Source organism: Canis lupus (assembly GCF_048164855.1).
Source record: "Canis lupus baileyi chromosome 5 unlocalized genomic scaffold, mCanLup2.hap1 SUPER_5_unloc_2, whole genome shotgun sequence".
NCBI classification, from domain to species: Eukaryota; Metazoa; Chordata; class Mammalia; order Carnivora; family Canidae; genus Canis; species Canis lupus.
In genome coordinates, this window is record NW_027326409.1 from 1 (window position 1) to 21,149 (window position 21,149).

Consider the following 21,149-nt stretch of genomic DNA (forward strand, 5'->3'; position numbering starts at 1 on the left):
GGGAGAACCTAAATCCTTAGTGGGGATTCCTCATCACAGGGGACTGTTGGGAGAATTGCTACCTCTTGGTTTGGATTGGCTTCAAAATGTGAGTGCCACTTTCTTGATGACCAGCAAGCATCTCATCTGACTTGCCTTATGGTGCATTTCTTCTCAGCATGATCTTCTCAGATTATATCTGCACAGAGGGGGGAGATGAGCTAAATATGATTTAGCCTTTGGTTTGTTTTGATACTCTAAGAAAGTGAAATTTCCAATCAGAAAATAAGAGACTTTGACCTTCTAGAGTGGGGCAAGGACACTTTGTTCCTATCAAGAGCTACTAATCTACATATACCTTTATTTGATATGGAAATATCTAAGTGTTCCTCTCAATTTCAAGAATGAAAGATAAGGAACATGATTCAATAATTACGACAAAATGCATGGCACGCCTGAGTTATATGGGTGTATATGATGTTTTGTGTATGTGTGTGGTTACGTATATATAAAAAGCACACTATGGGTTTTTATATATACATTTGGTTAAGGCAGAGCCAAATCTTTTCTATTAGGATAGGTGACGAAAGGAAAGAGACAAAAAGAAAGAGGTATGGAGAAAAAGGTTGGAGTGTCAGGTGCTTACATGGAGGTTGTAACTCTAGAAAATAATCCCATAGCAACCTCTTTACACACAGAACAAGAACAGAGTGTGACAAATGGAAACAAGCTTTTCTATGGTGGCATTCTAATCTTGGGACCTTTTATGACTTCATCAGATTCTCTTGAAGTCATAATGTTTTTTTTTTTGTGTGTGTTTTGTTTTTTTGCATTAGAGGAGTGCAGAGGGAAGGAAGCTCTCCATTCTTTGCTAACTAGCAAAATGCCCTACATGCATATAGGAGGTACTCAGTAAAAGCATAATGTATGGATGATGGATGGGTGGATGAGTGGATGGACGGACAAATGGATAACTTTAAGAAGGAAGAATTCTGCCCATATTTTTGATGTATAAAAACTGCCACATGGATCCTCGAGAGAAGAAAACAATATGTGGCCTTGGGTTGTGATGTATTGATCAGGTTCAAATGCTACTACATTAATAATTGCACCAAACTTTTTCTTCCAAAGGGCAAAACAGAAGATGAGGGGGAAATTAATTATGAGAGAAAAAGTGAAATTTATAAAGACCTTGTCACATTTTTAAAAGAAAAATCGGCAAAATTTTCAGAAAATATGTTTAAACAGGTAAGTTTACAGAATCTTGAAATATCATAGCATAGTGTTACTTGACATGTTACCTTCTGTTGAGAATAATTCTATTTTTGGACCCTGTTTATAATTTTTAGAGAGTTTTTCACAATATATTACATAAGAAATATTATAAGTGGAGTACTTCAAGGAAGTTTCTGAACCTCTTTAGGTAATAGGTGTAAAATATGTCAGATTGCTTTCTAAAAAAGCACTTTTTATCTTTCCTTTTGAATTTATAATGCTAAGAACAAAGCAGTCATCCCTGTTAATGAAGCCTAGATGTTTTGATTATTTTTATCTTTTCTGGGCATCCCATGATTACTAACTAGTTGGATTGTCTCAGTAAGTGTGTCAACTGCATATGCATAAGAACTGTACTTTCTCTGTGTCTTGCATGGTTTTTGAAATAGTTTTTGAGGTGGACAAAGGAATCAGTTAATACAGTTATTAAATCTTGATTGAAGCTGATGTGGGTAAGAAGCAATATGCAAGAAATACTAAAGTGATACACTTAAGCCCCAGGCTGATTCTCAAGATGATGTCAATTCCACAAATCCTACATCAGACAGTTTATCAGATCTGTTATTTTCCTTCTGACACTGCCACTTCCAGAGCACTCTATTTTCTTACTATTCTGCTGCTGCTCTTGTCCTGAAACGTCTCTCTGTCATCATCCTGTGAGTTTTTTTCCCCTGGTGTTTGATCACCTATTTCCTGGACTCTAGTTTTCCTTTGTTGTTGTTATAATATACCTGTACAAAACATAAAATTTGTCATTTTAACTACTTCGAGTGTATCACTGAGTGGCATTAATTATGTGCAGCCATTACTACTGTCCATTTCCAAATCTTTTTCATCATCTCAAACTAAAACTGTTCCCATTAAGCAGTAACCTCCTCATGCCTACTTCCCCAGCTCCTAGGAACCTCTAATCTACTTTTTGGTTTCTCGATTTCTAATCAAATATAAATTTGCCTTTCCTAGGTATTTCAGAGAAGTGGAATCGTAAATTTGTACTTTGGTGCTTGGCTTATTACATTTAGCATAATATGTTCAAGGTCCATCCATGTTGTAGCATGTGTCGGAACTTCATTCCTTTTTGTGGCTGAATAATATTCCATTCGTGTATATAACCACATTTTGTTTATCAGTAAATCTATTGTTGGACACTTGGGTTGTTTCCACTTTTTGATTATGGTGAAAAATGCTATAAATATTGGCTTACAAGTAACTGAGTCCCTGTTTTAATTTTGGAGGTTACCTAGGAGTGGATTTTCTGTGTCACATGCTAATTCTGTATTTAACTTTTAGAGGAAGTACCAAACTGTACCTAGATTGAACCATTTTATGCTCCTGTAGAAGGATTCCAGCTTCTCCACATTACCACCAATACTTGTTATTTTCTGTGTGTGATTGTGTGTTTTTTTATGATAGATATCCTAGTAAGTATGAAGTATGGTATTCCATTATAGTTTGGATTTCCATTTCCCTAATAGTAATGTTTAGCATATTTCCATATTATTGGGAATTTGTATATTTATTTTAAGAAATGTCTATTCAAGTCCTTTGCCCATTAAAAAATGGGTAGTCTTTTGTTGTTGAGTTGTAGGAATTCTTTATATATTGTGACTATTAATCCCTTATCAGATAGAATATTTGCAGATATTTTCTCCCATTCTGTGGGTTGTCTTCACTCATCTTGATAGTGTTCTTTAATGCACAAACATTTTTAATTTTGATAAAGTCCAACAAATACATTTTTTCTTGCCTATATTTTTGGTATCATAAGAAACCATTGCCAAAGCCAAGGTAATGAAGATTTGCCCTGTTTTCATCTAATAATGTCATGGTGTTATCTCTAAGTCTTTGATTCATTTTGAGTTAAGTTTTGTATAGGGTGTAAGTAAAGTAATGTGCAATTTAATTCTTTTTGCATGTGGATATCCGGTTTTCCGGGCACCATTTGTTGAAGAGATTGTTCTTTCCCCATTGAAAGTTCTTGGTATCCTTGTTGAAAATCAATTTGCCATAGATGTAGAGGTTTATTTTTGGACTCTTTATTCTATTATTTTTTGTCTGCCCTTATACAAGTCCCATACTATTTTGATTATCTTTGTGGTAGTTTTGAAATTGAGAAGTATGACTCCTCAAACTTTGTTCTTGTTTTTTAAAGACTGCTTTAGCTATTTAGGTTCCCTTGACTTTTAGGTTTGGTTTTACCATTTTTGCAAAAAAACAGCATTAGGCTTTTGATTGGGATTACATTGAATTTATAGATTGCTTTGTATAACATTGTTGTCTTAACAATATTATTTCTTCCAATCCATGAACATGGGGTGTCTTTCCATTTGTTTTTGTTTCCTTTAACTTTTTTTATCAGCAGTGTTTTATAGTTTTCAGTGTCTTCTTTTGCCTCCTTGGTTAAATTTATTTCTAAGCATTATATTCTTTTGGATGCTATTGAATGGAATTGTTTCCTTAATTTCCTTTTTGATTGTTCACTGCTAATGAGGAGAAATGGAACTGTTTTTTTTTTTTTTAGTGTTGAAATCAGATCTGGCTTTTGAATGTGAAATTCAAAATCACATCCTGCAACTTTACTGAATTCATTTATTAACTCAGTTTTTTTTTAATCTTTAGGTCTTTCTACATAAAAGATCATGTCATCTGCAAATAGTTTTACTTCTTTTCAATTTGCGTGTTTTTAAATTTCTTTTTCTTTTCTTTTTTTAAGATTTTATTTATTTAACAGAGAGAGAGAAAGAGCGAGCGAGCAGAAGCAGGGGGAGTAGCAGGCAGAGGGAGAGGGAGAGGCAGGCTTCCTAGCCTGCCCGGTGCCGCTTAGATTTCTTTTTCTTGTCTAATTACTATGGCTAGACCTTTTAGGATTTTGCACTGAATAGAAGCAGTGAACACTATCTCCATATTTATTCCTGATATTGGGGGAAAGCTTTCAGGCTTTCACCACTGAATGTGATATTTGCTGTAGGCTTTTCATATATGGTCTTTATTATGTTGAAGTTCCCTTCCATTTAGTTTTCCTTTTGTTGGTATATCCCATCATTTTGGTGGAGCTTCCTGAGTAAAAGAGGCATATAACAGGGAAAAAATTGAGGGTTAGCATATGAAAATATCTTTATTTTTCTCTCTGTTATTGTTTCTATAATGATAGTTCAAAAACAATTTTTACTTAGAATTTTAGAGGCATTTTTTTCCTACGTGGCCTGTTTTGACTTTTCCCATCTAACAAAGCCTTTAGGATCTCTTATTCCAGATGTTCTGTAATTTTAATGATGATATGGTTGGTGCTGGTTTTGTTTGTTTTTCATTAATGATGACATATGTCCTTCAAAACTAGAAAAATACTTTTTTTGGTATCACATCTTTAATCATTCCTTCTTCTCTGTTCTCTTACTAGTTGGGTGTTGGGCTTCTGAGATTGATCCTCTGATTTTCTTTTCTGTCACCCACCTGCAAATATTCTTTTATTTTCAAAACATTGTACATATCTTTAAAATTTAAGGTCTCATATTTTTAACATTTTATTTCCAGGTGTATATCTCCACAGATCATATGCTTTCATTTCTCTTGGGGTAAAATCTAGGAATAAACAGCAAGATCATATGGTTGCATGCTTAACTTTTTAAGCAATGGGTAAACTGCTTTCCAAAGCGGTGGTAATATTTTACATACACACTGGCAGTGTATGAGACTTCCAGTTCTTCTGTATATTCGTCAATAACTGGTATGGTCAGTCCTCTAATTTTAGACATTCTAATAGGTGTGTGTACTAATATCTCACTGGGTTTTAATTTGCATTTCTTGAATGCATTTTTTCATATGTTTATTTGCCATTTATATATCATATATGTCTATTAGATCTTTCACCCAGTTTTTTTTTATTGGGTTGTTTGATTTCTTTACTGAGTTGTAAGAGCTCTTTTATATATATTTTTGGCTTACGTAATCTATTAGATATATGGCTTGTAAATATGATCTTCTGGTTGTGGCTTGTCATTTCATTCTCCAATCAGTATATCTTCCAAAGAGCAAATGTCCTCAATTTTAATGAAGTCCAACTTGTTAATTTTTTCTTTATAGTGTTGTATCTCATAAAGCTTTGCCAAACCCAGTATCAGAAAGATTTTCTCCAGTGTTTTTTTCCTAAAAGTTTTCAAATGTTAGGTTTTACATTAAGGCCTTTAAATTTAATTTTTGTACATAATATGAGGTGTGGATCAAAGTTCTTTTTTTTTCTTTTGCATATAAATATCTAGTTTTTCCAGCACCATTTGTTGAAAAAGCCATCCTTTCTCCATTGAATTACTTTTATACCTTTGTCTAAAATCAGTTGTCCGTTTGTATGGGTGTGATCTGTTTGTCTATTTTTATACCAGTAGCACACTCTTTGGATTATTGTAGCTTTATAATAAGTCTGGAAGTCAGGTAGTATATGTCCTTCAATGTTTTCTTTTTCAAACTTGTTTGTCTATTTTACATCTTTTGCATATCCATTAGAATGTTAAGGTCAGCTTGTCAATTTCTTCATAAAAAGCCTGAAAGATGGGATGCCTGGGTGGCTCAGCAGTTGAACGCCTGCATTTGTCCCAGGGCATGATCCTGGAGTCCCGGGATCGAGTCCCACATCAGGCTCTCTGCATGGAGCCTGCTTTTACCTCTCCCAATGTCTCTGCCTCTCTCTCTGTGTCTCTCATGAATAAATAATAAATAAAATCTTTTAAAAAATGCCTGAAAGAATTATGGTTGAGATTATGATGAATCTATAGATCAATTTAGAAAGAGCTAATGTCTTAACAATACTGAGGTTTCCAATCCATGAACAGAGTATGTCTCGCCATTTATTTAGGCCTTCAGTTTCTCAGCAATATTTTGTAATTTTCAATGCACAGGTCTTGCATATATCTCGTGAAACCTACTTATAAATATTTCATATTTTAAGAGTGTTAAAAAAGAAAACCACAGGCCCAAAGTGGCATTACTTAGGCCAAGTCAACACTCAAGAATTATATTATTATATATTATATTATATTATTATTATTTATACCTAAATAACTGCAATTTCAACCACCCAGGAATGTAACTTATAACAAGTCAATTGGAATTTCCTGGTCAATACTAGGATATTTACTGATTTACCCCTTCTGCTTCTCTTAAGAGGGCAACCTTGTCTAAAGAATACATTCCTTGCTAATAAATTCCTTTTTTCAAATGGTCTCTCTGCCTTTAAAATTATTTTTGTTTAGCTCAGTGGAACATTTGTCTGCTAGCTACATGGGATGCTGCTGGCTTCATGAATCAATTAATAAAGCTAGTTAGATCTTCAAAGTTGAATCTAACTTCAAAGTTGAATTTTTATTTAAAAAGGCTACGGTTAATGGTAGTTTTAAAATTTTAATTTGTGATTATCTGTTGCTACTATATAAAAATTCACTTGATTTTTATATATCATTTTTATATTCTGAAACATTTACTAGTTTTAGTGTCTGGTTCATAGATCCCAGAGGGTTTCCTATGTATGTGATTATATTGACTGTATATAATGATCATTTTGCCTCTTCCTTTTCAGTCTCAGTGCCTTTTTTTGTCTTTTCTTAATGCATTATCTGGAACCTCCAGCACAGAATTATATAGAAGTAGTCTCTTGCTCCTGGTGGTAAAGGAAAAACTTTCAGTTTCTCATTATTAAGTATGTGTTAGCTGTATATGACATTTATAAGATTGAAGAAGTTCCCCTTTATTTCAGATTGTTGAAAACTTTTATTAGGTATAGATATTGGATAAAAACAGAAAGGGAGACTAACCGTAAGAGATTCAACTATAGAGAACAAACTGAGGGTTACTGGAGGGGAGGTGGGTGTGGGGGATGGGAGAATGGGATGTTGGGCATTAAGGGAGGGCATTTGATGTAGTGAACACTGGGTATTATATGCAACTGATGAATCACTAAATTCTACCCCAAAATCAATAATACACTGTATGTTTACTAATTTAAATTTAAATAAAACCAAAACAAAAAGGAATGGATGTTGGATTTTACCAAATGATTACCTATTAAGAAAATTACATGTTTTTTTTTTCTTTCTTAGTTTGTTAATGTAATAAATTACATTGATGAGCTTTAAAAAAATAACCATACATTTCTGGAACAAAGCTCATTTGTTCAGGATGTAGTATCATTTTTATATATTATTGGATCTAACTTGCTAAGATTTTAAGTGTCACATCTATATTTATAAGGTTTTGATGTGTAGTTTTCTTTAATATCTTTGGTTTTGGTTATCAGAGTGATACTGGCCTTATAAAATGAGTTGGGAAGTTTTTTTTTTCCTCTCCAATTTCTGAAAGAGTTTGTGTAGAATTGATATTGTTTCTTTCTTACATGTTTGGTAGTGAAGCCATCTGGGCCTGGAGTGTCCTTTGTAGGTAAGTTGTTAAACAACAGATTTCAGTGTCTTTACTAGTTTGGGCCAGGCTGGTTATCTGTTTCTTCTTGAGGAAGTTATGGTAATCTTTATTTTTTTTTACTTATTTAAAAAATGATTCTGTTGGAGTAAAGTATACATATACTTTATATATGTATACATATATATATGTAAAGTATACATAACCTTTTGCCATTTTATTTTTTAATTTAAATAATCTCTATCCCAATCTCTATCCCCAGACTTTCAACCCCAAGATCAAGAGCTGCGTGCTCTACTGACTGAGCCAGCCAGGCACCCTGGTAGATTGTCTTTAAAGGAAATTGTCCATTTCATCTATGTCACATGTATTGGTGTAAACTTGTTTATGGTTATTCTTTTATTCATCTTTTAATGTCTGTAGACTATGTAGCTATTGTTACCTCTCTCACTTCTAATATTGGTCATTGGTGTTTTATTTTTTCTTGACTCATCTGGGTAGAGGTCTCTTGATTTTCTGTTTCCTCAGAGACTTAGCTTTTAGTTTCATTGATTTTTCTCTGTGTGTTTTTTTCTACTTCACTTTGGTATTTATTATTTCTTCTCTTCTTTTTACCTTGTGTAAAAAATCATGTGGTTTTTGGTGCTAAGTTCTTTCATATTCTTGCTGATTTTCTATCAGTTGTTGAGAGAGAAGTTTTGAAGTATTCAACTATAATTATGGATTTGTCTAATTTTTCTCTTAGTTCTGTTTTTGTATTTGAAGCTCTGTATATGCATTTAATATTGCTATATCTTCTTGATTGATCATTTTATCATCATGTAATGTCCCTCTCTGTCCTTCATGATTTTCCTTTTTCTGAAGTCTACTTAATTGGATACATTTATAGCCACTCCTGCTTTCTTTTAACCATTGTTTGCATGTTATATCTTTCTTTCCTATTATTTTCTTTTTTAATATAATTTTTTAAAGATTTTATTTATTTATTTTAGACAGAGAAAGTGAGTGAGAGAGTACAAGCGGGGGGAGGGGCAGAGGGAGAAGCAGACTCCAAGCTGAGCAGGGAGCCCAATGTGGGGCTCTATCCCAGGACCCTGTGAGCATGACCTGAGCTGAAGGCAGATGCTTAACCGACTGAGCCACCCAGCACCCATCTTTCCTATTACTTTCATGCTACATATATTGTTATATTTGAAGTGAGTTTCTTGTAAACAGCAGATAGTTCAGTCATTTTAAAAATAAATTTGTGTAACTCAATTGATGTATCTACTGATGTGTTTAGATAATATCCATTTAATTATTGATACGTTAGAGCTTACGCTTGCCACTTTACTTTTATTTTGTGTTCCTCCTAGTTTTCATTTTTGTTTTCTTTTTCCTGTGGTTTCTGCAGATTACTTGAACATTTTTTAGAATTCTATTTTGATTTATCCATAGTGTTTTTTTTTATTGGTGTTCAATTTACTAACATACAGAATAACACCCAGTGCCCGTCACCCATTCACTCCCACCCCCCGCCCTCCTCCCCTTCTACCACCCCTAGTTCATTTCCCAGAGTTAGCAATCTTTACGTTCTGTCTCCCTTTCTGATATTTCCCACACATTTCTTCTCCCTTCCCTTATATTCCCTTTCACTATTATTTATATTCCCCAAATGAATGAGAACATATAATGTTTGTCCTTCTCCGACTGACTTACTTCACTCAGCATAATACCCTCCAGTTCCATCCACGTTGAAGCAAATGGTGGGTATTTGTCATTTCTAATAGCTGAGTAATATTCCATTGTATACATAAACCACATCTTCTTTATCCATTCATCTTTCGATGGACACCGAGGCTCCTTCCACAGTTTGGCTATCGTGGCCATTGCTGCTATAAACATCGGGGTGCAGGTGTCCCGGCGTTTCATTGCATTTGTATCTTTGGGGTAAATCCCCAACAGTGCAATTGCTGGGTCGTAGGGCAGGTATATTTTTAACTGTTTGAGGAACCTCCACACAGGTTTCCAGAGTGGCTGCACCAGTTCACATTCCCACCAACAGTGTAAGAGGGTTCCCTTTTCTCCACATCCTCTCCAACATTTGTTGTTTCCTGCCTTGTTAATTTTCCCCATTCTCACTGGTGTGAGGTGGTATCTCATTGTAGTTTTGATTTGTATTTCCCTGATGGCAAGTGATGCAGAGCATTTTCTCATATGCATGTTGGCCATGTCTATGTCTTCCTCTGTGAGATTTCTGTTCATGTCTTTTGCCCATTTCATGATTGGATTGTTTGTTTCTTTGGTGTTGAGTTTGAGAAGTTCTTTATAGATCTTGGAAACTAGCCCTTTATCTGATATGTCATTTGCAAATATCTTCTCCCATTCTGTAGGTTGTCTTTTAGTTTTGTTGACTGTATCCTTTGCTGTGCAAAAGCTTCTTATCTTGATGAAGTCCCAATAGTTCATTTTTGCTTTTGTTTCTCTTGCCTTCGTGGATGTATCTTGCAAGAAGTTACTATGGCCGAGTTCAAAAAGGGTGTTGCCTGTGTTCTCCTCTAGGATTTTGATGGAATCTTGTCTCACATTTAGATCTTTCATCCATTTTGAGCTTATCTTTGTGTCTGGTGCAAGAGAGTGGTCTAGTTTCATTCTTCTGCATGTGGATGTCCAATTTTCCCGGCACCATTTATTGAAGAGACTGTCTTTCTTCCAATGGATAGTCTTTCCTCCTTTATCGAATATTAGTTGCCCATAAAGTTCAGGGTCCACTTCTGGATTCTCTATTCTGTTCCACTGATCTATGTGTCTGTTTTTGTGCCAGTACCACACTGTCTTGATGACCACGGCTTTGTAGTACAACCTGAAATCTGGCATTGTGATGCCCCCAGATATGGTTTTCTTTTTTAAAATTCCCCTGGCTATTCGGGGTCTTTTCTGATTCCACACAAATCTTAAAATAATTTGTTCTAACTCTCTGAAGAAAGTCCATGGTATTTTGATAGGGATTGCATTAAACGTGTATATTGCCCTGGGTAACATTGACATTTTCACAATATTAATTCTGCCAATCCATGAGCATGGAATATTTTTCCATCTCTTTGTGTCTTCCTCAATTTCTTTCAGAAGTGTTCTATAGTTTTGAGGGTATAGATCCTTTACATCTTTGGTGAGGTTTATTCCTAGGTATCTTATGCTTTTGGTTGCAATTGTAAATGGGATTGACTCCTTCATTTCTCTTTCTTCAGTCTCATTGTTAGTGTATAGAAATGCCACTGACTTCTGGGCATTGATTTTGTATCCTGCCACGCTACCAAATTGCTGTAGGAGTTCTAGCAATCTTGGGGTGGAGACTTTTGGGTTTTCTATGTAGAGTATCATGTCATCGGCGAAGAGGGAGAGTTTGACTTCTTCCTTGCCAATTTGAATGCCTTTAATGTCTTTTTGTTGTCTGATTGCTGAGGCTAGGACTTCCAGTACTATGTTGAACAGCAGTGGTGAGAGTGGACATCCCTGTCTTGTTCCTGATCTTAGGGGAAAGGCTCCCAGTGCTTCCCCATTGAGAATGATATTTGCTGTGGGCTTTTCATAGATGGCTTTTAAGATGTCGAGGAATGTTCCCTCTATCCCTACACCCTGAAGAGTTTTGATCAGGAATGGATGCTGTATTTTGTCAAATGCTTTCTCTGCATCCAATGAGAGGATCATATGGTTCTTGTTTTTTCTCTTGCTGATATGATGAATCACATTGATTTTTTTACGGGTGTTGAACCAGCCTTGTGTCCCAGGGATAAATCCTACTTGGTCATGGTGAATAATTTTCTTAATGTACTTTTGGATCCTATTGGCCAGTATCTTGTTGAGAATTTTTGCATCCATGTTCATCAGGGATATTGGTCTGTAATTCTCCTTTTTGGCGGGGTCTTTGTCTGGCTTTGGAATTAAGGTGATGCTGGCTTCATAGAACGAATTTGGAAGTACTCCATCTCTTTCTATCTTTCCAAACAGCTTTAGGAGAATAGGTATGGTTTCTTCTTTAAACGTTTGATAAAATTCCCCTGGGAAGCCATCTGGCCCTGGACTCTTGTGTCTTGGGAGGTTTTTGATGACTGCTTCAATTTCCTCCCTGGTTATTGGCCTGTTCAGGTTTTCTATTTCTTCCTGTTCCAGTTTTGGTAGTTTGTGGCTTTCCAGGAATGCGTCCATTTCTTCTAGATTGCCTAATTTATTGGCGTATAGCTGTTCATAATATGTTTTTAAAATCGTTTGTATTTCCTTGGTGTTGGTAGTGATCTCTCCTTTCTCATTCATGATTTTATTAATTGGAGTCTTCTCTCTCTTCTTTTTAATAAGGCTGGCTAATGGTTTATCTATCTTATTAATTCTTTCAAAGAACCAACTCCTGGTTCTGTTGATCTGTTCCACAGTTCTTCTGGTCTCGATTTCGTTGAGTTCTGCTCGAATCTTTATTAGCTCCCTTCTTCTCTTGGGTGTAGGATGTATTTGCTGTTTTTTCTCTAGCTCCTTTATGTGTAAGGTTAGCTTTTGTATTTGAGTTCTTTCCAGTTTTTGAATGGATGCTTGTATTGCGATGTATTTCCCCCTTAGGACTGCTTTTGCTGCATCCCAAAGATTTTGAACGGTTGTATCTTCATTCTCATTAGTTTCCATGAATCTTTTTAATTCTTCCTTAATTTCCTGGTTGACCCTTTTATCTTTTAGCAGGATGGTCCTTAACCTCCATGTGTTTGAGGTCCTTCCAAACTTCTTGTTGTGATTTAGTTCTAATTTCATGGCATTATGGTCCGAGAATATGCAGGGGACAATCCCAATCTTTTGGTATCGGTTTAGACCCGATTTGTGACCCAATATGTGGTCTATTCTGGAGAAAGTTCCATGTGCGCTTGAGAAGAATGTGTATTCAGTTGAGTTTGGATGTAAAGTTCTGTAGATATCTGTGAAATCCATCTGGTCCAGTCATTTAAAGCTCTCGTTTCTTTGGAGATGTTGTGCTTAGAAGACCTATCGAGTATAGAAAGAGCTAGATTGAAGTCACCAAGTATAAGTGTATTATTATCTAAGTATTTCTTCACTTTGGTTAATAATTGATTTATATATTTGGCAGCTCCCACATTCGGAGCATATATATTGAGGATTGTTAAGTCCTCTTGTTGAATAGATCCTTTAAGTATGATATAGTGTCCCTCTTCATCTCTCACTACAGTCTTTGGGGTAAATTTTAGTTTATCTGATATAAGGATGGCTACCCCTGCTTTCTTTTGAGGACCATTCGAATGGTAAATGGTTCTCCAACCTTTTATTTTCAGGCTGTAGGTGTCCTTCTGTCTAAAATTAGTCTCTTGTAGACAGCAAATAGATGGGTCCTGCTTTTTTATCCAGTCTGAAACCCTGCGCCTTTTGATGGGGTCATTAAGCCCGTTCACATTCAGAGTTACTATTGAGAGATATGAGTTTAGTGTCATCATGATATCTATTCAGTCTTTGTTTTTGTGGACTGTTCCACTGAACTTCTTCTTAAAGGGGAATTTTAAGAGTCCCCCTTAAAATTTCTTGCAGAGCTGGTTTGGAGGTCACATATTCTTTTAGTTGCTGCCTGTCTTGGAAGCTCTTTATCTCTCCTTCCATTTTGAATGAGAGCCTTGCCGGATAAAGTATTCTTGGTTGCATGTTCTTCTCATTTAGGACCCTGAATATATCCTGCCAGCCCTTTCTGGCCTGCCAGGTCTCTGTGGAGAGGTCTGCTGTTACCCTAATACTCCTCCCCATAAAAGTCAGGGATTTCTTGTCTCTTGCTGCTTTAAGGATCTTCTCTTTATCTTTGGAATTTGCAAGCTTCACAATTAAATGTCGAGGTGTTGAACGGTTTTTATTGATTTTAGGGGGGGATCTCTCTATTTCCTGGATCTGAATGCCTGTTTCCCTTCCCAGATTAGGAAAGTTTCCAGCTAGAATTTGTTCAAATACATATTCTGGCCCTCTGTCTCTTTCGGCGCCCTCGGGAACCCCAATTAAACGTAGGTTTTTCTTCCTCAGGCTGTCGTTTATTTCCCTTAATCTATCTTCATGGTCTTTTAATTGTTTGTCTCTTTTTTCCTCAGTTTCCCTCTTTGCTATCAACTTGTCTTCTATGTCACTCACTCGTTCTTCCACCTCGTTAACCCTCGTCGTTAGGACTTCTAGTTTGGATTGCATCTCATTCAATTGATTTTTAATTTCTGCCTGATTAGCTCTAAATTCTGCAGTCATGAAGTCTCTTGAGTCCTTTATACTTTTTTCTAGACCCACCAGTAGGTGTATAATAGTGCTTCTGAATTGGCTTTCTGACATTGAATTGTCATCCAGATTTTGTAACTCTGTGGGAGAGAGGACTGTTTCTGATTCTTTCTTTTGAGGTGAGGTTTTCCTTCTAGTCAGTTTGCTCAGTGCAGAGTGGCCAAAAGCAAGTTGTATTGGGTAAAAGAGAAAAAGAGAGGAGAGAAAGAAGGAAAGAAAAGAGAAAGAAAAAAAAGGTAAGAAAAAAAACGAAAAAAAAAAGGAAGAAAAAGAGAAAGAAAAAGAAAGGAGAAAAAAAGGGGGTGGGGGAAGGAAACAAATCAAAAAGCAAAACAAAACAAAAACAAAACAAAAAACAAAAAAAGAACCACAGGGGAGTATCTTCTGATTCTGTGTACTTTAAGTCCCTTGGCTTCTCCTGGAAGTTGTCCGTCTAGCTGGTGTTCTGGGGGAGGGGCCTTTTGTGCTGATTTTCAGGTGTTAGCAGTTGGGGGAGCTGCTGTGCCCCTGCCTGGTGCAGGGCTCAGTGGGGGTTGTTTACCCCGTGAGGCCGCAGGAGGAACAGCCCCAGTGGCGGGGCAGCTCTGGAAACTTGGATTCAGCTCTGGCAGGAACTCCGTCTGCAGGGCCTGGAGGCTCCGGGGCGGGGCCGCTGATCTGCTCATTCGGGGCAGGAGCGTCCTCGCTGTCCTGGGCCCTCCCGGCCTCTGCCTGTCCCGGGGGAGGCCGGATCCTGGGCTGTGTCCCGGCGCCCTGTGCTCCGGTGCCTGCGCTGTTGGATTCGAGCTCCCGGGCTGCGCAGCCCCCTCCCCGGAGCTGCCGCCCGAGCCCCTCCGAGCTGCTCCTGGAACCGCGCAGCCCCCTCCGCACGGAGCCTCTTCCTCTGCCCGAGCCCCTCCGAGCTGCTCCCGCCCCGCAGCCCCCTCCGCGGAGCCGCCGCCCGAGCCCCTCCTGGCTGCTCCGGTCCCGCCGGGTCCCGCCGTGCGCGCTGCAGCCCTTAGGGAGCTCGGCGCACTCTCCTGGGTGCGCAGTTGCTCTGTTCCTGTCCCGGGGAACCCGAGGGCATCCCCGCCCTCCTGGGTCCTGCTCCACCCCCTGGAGCCCCTTTCCCCCGGGAAGGTCGGTGCAGCTCCTGCTCCTCCGGGACGGGGCTCTCCTGTCCTGGGGACACCTGCCCCGGCCTCAGCCCGGCTCCTCGCGGGGCCCCTCCCCCTTGGAGGCCTTTGTTTCTTTATTTCTTTTTCCCCGTCTTCCTACCTTGATAGAAGCGCGAACTCTTCTCACTGTTGCATTCCAGCTGGTCTCTCTTTAAATCTCAGGCCGAATTCATAGATTTTCAGGATGATTGGAAGGTTTTCTAGGTAGTTTGGTGGAGACAGGTGATTTGGAGACCCTACTCTTCCGCCATCTTGCTCCTCTATCCATAGTGTTTTGAATGTACCTCTTTGTAAAGATTTTGCATGTTTGTGGTTACTATGAGTATTGTACCATATATACCTATGTAATCAATTATAATCTACTATTTGACATTATACCAGTTTGAGCAAAGTACAGAAACCATGTCGCCTTCAAACAATAATTGTGTATGACTTAATCCCTTGCAACTCCCTGAGATGTCACACAAAAAAACTGTCAGCATAGTCTTTCTTTACAAATATACTATGAGAATTTATGTCATTTCTCTTTCAACATAAACTTCTTGCAAAAGCTATAATACTATTACACTGATGGGACTGAAAAAATAAATACAATTTTAGTAACCAAAAAAAAAAAAAAAGTATCTTCTTTTAAGTCCCTTTACCTCTCTCATTTGTAATTGTCTTTATTTCCTCCATATTCATTGCTAACTGTATAAGACAGCATTATGTTTTGCTTCAAACATCAAACTTCATTTAAAAAACTCAAAAGCAGAATGAATGTCTTTTGTATTTACCTACACTTTTATTCTTTTCCATTGTTTTTCTTTTTTTGCTGTTGCAAGTTTCTTCTTTTATCATAGTCTTTCTGTTTAAGAACTTACTCTTTTAGGTTAAGTTTGTTGATGACAGCTTCTCTTCATTTTCCCTCATCTGAGAATTTCTTGACCTCCCCTTCATTTCTGAAGGAATATTTTCACTGGATATAGTATCCCAGGCTGACAATTCTTTACTTCCAGTGTTTAAAAAATGTTTCTTCTGGCTTCCATGATTATCTGTTATTATTTTAATTGTTTTCCTCTTAAAAGCAAAATATTGTTTATGTCTCATGGCTGTTAAGAATTTTCCTTGTCTTTAGTTTGTCGAGTTTGATTTTTGTGTGTGTGTCTTGGCATGGATAACTTTGTTTGTTTGTTTAGGGTTTCCTCAGCTTCTTGAATCTTAGATTTATGTCTTTTTCCAAGTTTGAGAAAATTTCAAATCTTGTTAGAATACATTTTTAGTCTGACTCCCTTCCTCTTCTCTTTCTGTTACTCTGATGACATGAATTTTGGAATTTTTGTTGTGGCCTCACAGATCTTGAGGTTCTATCATTTTTTTTTGCAATGAATTTTCCCTTCTTTATTCATACTGAGTAATTTCATGGAAGGTCATGGATTCTTCCCCTCTGTCCTCTCCATCATATTGTTAGGCCTATCCAGTGAGGTTTTTTTTTTTTTTTTTTTTTTTGGTTCATAAATTTCAGTTTCAAAATTTCTTTTTGAAAAAAAATAATAAAAAAAATAAATAAAAATAAAATAAAAAAATTTCTTTTTGGTTCTTCTTCATGTCTTTTATTTACTTGTTGAGGCTTTTTAGTTTGTTTTAAGTCTTGAAAATTGCTCACTGAAGCATTTTTATGATGGCAGCTTTAAATTCATATCAAATTATTCCAACATCTATTTCATCTTGGTATAAACATTATTCCTACATTATCCTTTCTCATTCAAGTTGTGATCTTTCTGGTTCTTGGTAGGATGAATGATCTTTTATTGTCTTGGACATTTGGGGCATTATGTTGTGAAACTATGGATTTTATTTAGATCTTTTGTTTTAGCAGGCCTTCTCTGGTACTTTGCTGGTGGAGTCTGGAGGTCCTGCAAGATCTGAGTTCTTCACTTTCCATTGACAACTCTGGTGGAATAGTATGCTTCATTACCGTTGGACAGGGGTGGAAGTTCAGTTCCTATGAAGCCTCTGCTGATGCTACCTTGGCTGATAGGGAGGGAGAGTGCCTTCTTACATGCTTCCCATGGGGCCTCCACTTAACCCATGGGAGATGAGCCCATTGCTGCTTTGAGGTGGTGATTTTATTGCATTTCTTGAGATGATTGCACGATTATCCTTCTTTTGTCTGTTGATGACTTTTTTGAGTAATTCTGGAGTAAATCCCAATTCATCATTATGTCTTACCCTATTTGACATTACTGGATGAAATTTGATAGTATTTTACTGAGGATATTTGCATCTATAATCATGAAAGGTATGGGTTAGTAGTTATTTTTTAACATCTTTATCTGGTGTTGGTAGCTGGGTAATGTGGCCTCAGAAAATGAATTGGGAAATATTCACTTACTTCTTTCTAGAATTCTTCATACAAATTAGATATTATTCCTTTCTTAAATATTTGATACAATTCACCAGTGAAGCCATCTGTGCCTGTAGCTTTCTTTATTGGAATGTTTTTATATTGAGAATTTGATTTCTTTAATAGATATAGAGCTAGTCCAGTTTCTTCTTCTTGAGCCTTGGTAGTTTGTGTGTTTCAGTGAATTCTTACATTTTATCCAACTTATCTAATTTATTGGCATCAAGTATGGCATTCCATTATTATCCTTTAATGTCTGGAAGATCTTTTGTGATGACTGCTCTTTCAATTCTGATATGGATCATTTGAGTCTTCTCTCTTTTTATTCTTGATTAATCTGGAAAGAAGTGGTTGATTTTATTTAAAGAACAGTTATTTGTTTCATTGATTTTTTTGGCTGCTTTCCTTTTTATTTGATTTCTGCTCTTGATGATTTTATTTTCCTTCTGATTTTTTTGGGTTTAATTTGCTCTTATTTAATCTCTTAATTTGGAAGTTTAGCCATTCATTTGAGACCTTTATTTTTTCTACTATAAAGTTTTATCCTGTAAATTTCTATATGAACACTACATGAACTACATCCCATAGATTTTGATATGTTTTCAGGCACATTAATATATCTGAAGGTTTTCTAGTTATCTTTCTTTTACTGGTTTCTGGTTTAATTCCATTGAATTAAGAGAAGGTTTTTTTTTTTTTTTTTCATATGATTTTAGTCCTTTTAGCTTTGTAGATGTTTGTTTTATGGACCAAAATGTGGTCAATTTTGGTGATTTCTTTTTTGTTCGAGAGGAGTATGTGTCCTGCTGCCATTGAGTAGTATGTTCTATAATTGTCAGTTTTGTCAATGTAATTGATAGTATTGCTCAGTTCTCTATATTATTAATTTTTGTGTGCTTATTTTATTGATTACTGAAAGAGGAGTTTTTGAAGTCTCATAATTGTGGGCTTATCTATTTTTCTTTGTAGTTACATTTTTTTCTAAATGTACTTTGAAGTTCTGTTGTTTGGTGAATATACAATAAGAGTTGTGTTGACTGTCATTATGTGTCTCCCTTTTTAGGTCTGATAATATTTTGTTTTTAAGTCCATTTTGTTTGATTTTAATGTAACCATTCCTGCATTTTTTGATTATTGGTCGTATGGAAAGTGGGTTTTTAAATACCTTTTTCATCCAATTCAATCCAGTTTCTTTTAACTGAAGTTTTAAATCATTTTTATTTAATGTAACTAGGGATTGATTTGAATTTAAATTTACTAATTTGCTACTTGTTTCTTTTTTGTCTCATTTGTTCTTTGTTATTTTTTCTCTCTTTTCCTACCCTTTTTGTATTAATTGAGCCTTTAAAAATGATTGTTTTATTTATGCTTTTTGTCAGTTATGCTTCTTAAAAGTTTCATGGTGACTGCCCTAGGGCTCATAATGTATATCTCTAATTTATCCTACCCACCTTTAAATACTGTCTTACCATTTCACAAAGACTTTAAGAACTTACCACAGTAACCTTCAGTGCCTCTCCCTACCCTTGGCACTATTGTCATGCATTTTACTTTTGTATGCTATTAACCCCTCAACACAACGATACTATTTTTACATTAGAGAATCAATTACATTTTAGAATGATTAAAAATAATATGAGGAGTCTTTTATATTTTTACCATTTCTACAGATTTTCATTTCTTTGTATAGATGTGGTATAGTCCTCTTTCTGGTATGTTATTCCTTCTGAATGAAGAACTTCATCGCCATTTCTTTAGCACAGGCCTTCCGGAAGTGAACAAGAATTCTCTGGTTTTGATCATCTATGAAAGTCTTTATTTTGCCCTTATTTTTGAAAGCTTTTTTTTTTTTTTAATCTATTTAGAATTTTGGGTTGGCAGGTCTTTTTTAAAAAAAAATATTTTAAAGATGTCATTCTCTTTTCCTTTGGCTTGCATTGTTTCTGATAAGTCTTTTTTAATAATTATATTTCTTCCTCTGTCATGTGTCTTTTAAATATAATGACTTCCTCTGTCATGTGTCTTTTATCTCTGGCTAACTGCAAAATATGCTTTTAATCCTTTGTTTCAGAAATTTATACATGATGTGTCCCAGTCAATATAGCATCTGAGTTTAGATATTTTTTTAAAAGATTTTATTTATTCATGAAAGACACACAGAGAGAGGCAGAGACATAGGCAGAGGGAGAAGCAGGCCCCTTGCGGGGAGCCTGATGTGGAACTCAATCCTGGGACCCCAGGATCACACCCTGAGCCAAAGACAGACACTCAACCACTGAACCACCCAGGCAGCCCTTGAGTTTAGATCTGTCTGGCAGTAGTGAGGAGTGAGTAGGTCTAACCCTGCTGTTGTATCTGTGTGTGCTGCAGTGGGGAGGGGAGCTTAGGAACATCACATTTCTGGCAACGTCACTCCAGTAGAGACCTGAGTCCTGAAGTGGCCCTTCTCTAGTGTGTGTCACTAAGCAACACAAGTTAGAGGCATCAGAGACTTCATTTTCTGAAGTTATCACTTTTTAATTTTCAGATAGCACAAAACAATTCAGAAGTGATGTCATTGTAAAAATTACTGTTTTTTTTGTACATAAAGGATATTAGATTCACTGAAGAATGGAAAAAAGAAAATGAAGAGCCTAAGGAGGTACCTAAGAAGGAAGAAGCAGACGCCCTTCCTAAAGCTTTTCTTGCTTCAAGCAAGAATATACTAGAGAAGAACCAAATTAACTTCGGGAAGTTTCAAATGACCAAGAGATTAGAGCCAACTTTAAACTGGAAGGCCACTGTTGATTTCAAAAAGTATGTAGAAATTTGCATGAGGGCTTCTCTGATACATCCTCAGTAACCACATTTGCCTAGTTGTTAGTTTATGTCATGGGAGAAAGTCCAGAGTAGATGTTGACATGTCCCTCCATAATACAAGTCAGTCCCTCCCTGCTCTTCATATTCCAAGTAGAAGTATTTGGCGTGAATACGGCTTATGTGTGGGCACCAGAAGGGAAGGCAAGAGCACCATTGACTCAATTGGTAGGTCAGGGCTAATATCACGTGAAAAAGATGATAAAAGACATGGAGGAATCTCACGGGCAATGTAAACGCAGTGGTAGGGACCTGAAGAAGTTAAGTGCTAGGTGAATTTAGAATGATTAAAATTATGTGAAGTGAATCAGGGAAATCTTGATAGAGACAGCATCTTATCTATTAACAGAACTTTAAGTAAATACCACAGAAAGGCTAGAGCCTCCAAAATATTAACAGGCTTAAGTGAAGCGGACACTAATTTAAAGAATGTCTGACATACAAAACGAGTTCCACTTAGGGACGTCTATAAATAGGTACCTAAGCACAGATTAAGGCCCTGTGTTTCATAAAAGCCGGCAGTCGGAGATGCCAAGGACACTTTTTAAATTAGCATATAGCTTACAAATTTCAGCCTATTTTTAATGTTCCATGCGGTCCCCGATTGGGTAAAGCAAGAAGTGGCTCCCAGCTGGTCACAGGGGACCCTCACTTGCAGGGATTCTGAGAACCACGGAGTGAGTACATGTTGCCAGCAAACCCAGAGAGCAGATGGAAGGAGTCCTGGGGAAAAAGGAGATGCTCTTGTTCCTCTAATTCTCATCAATTTTGAGGTGTTTGATCTCTGTGACTCCTATCTGAAGGAGTATGAAAATGACAAA

General features: G+C 36.7%; 1 protein-coding gene across 5 annotated transcripts in view; it reads left to right on the forward strand.

Annotated features, from left to right (window-relative positions):
• The first annotated feature begins 20,038 nt into the window (after positions 1-20,038).
• Positions 20,039-21,149, forward strand: part of LOC140629403 (outer dynein arm-docking complex subunit 2-like) — a 200,155-nt gene continuing 199,044 nt past the window's right edge. For 3 of the 5 annotated variants that reach the window (XR_012027236.1, XR_012027237.1, XM_072818854.1), the window contains exon 1: positions 20,039-20,268. Coding sequence is in view for 3 of the 5 variants with exons in the window: in XM_072818854.1 (XP_072674955.1) it covers positions 20,213-20,268 (56 nt within the window). In the remaining 2 variants the exon portion in view is untranslated. The remainder of the gene's footprint in view (positions 20,269-21,149) is intronic. The other 2 variants (XM_072818853.1, XM_072818855.1) reach the window with 2 other exon arrangements.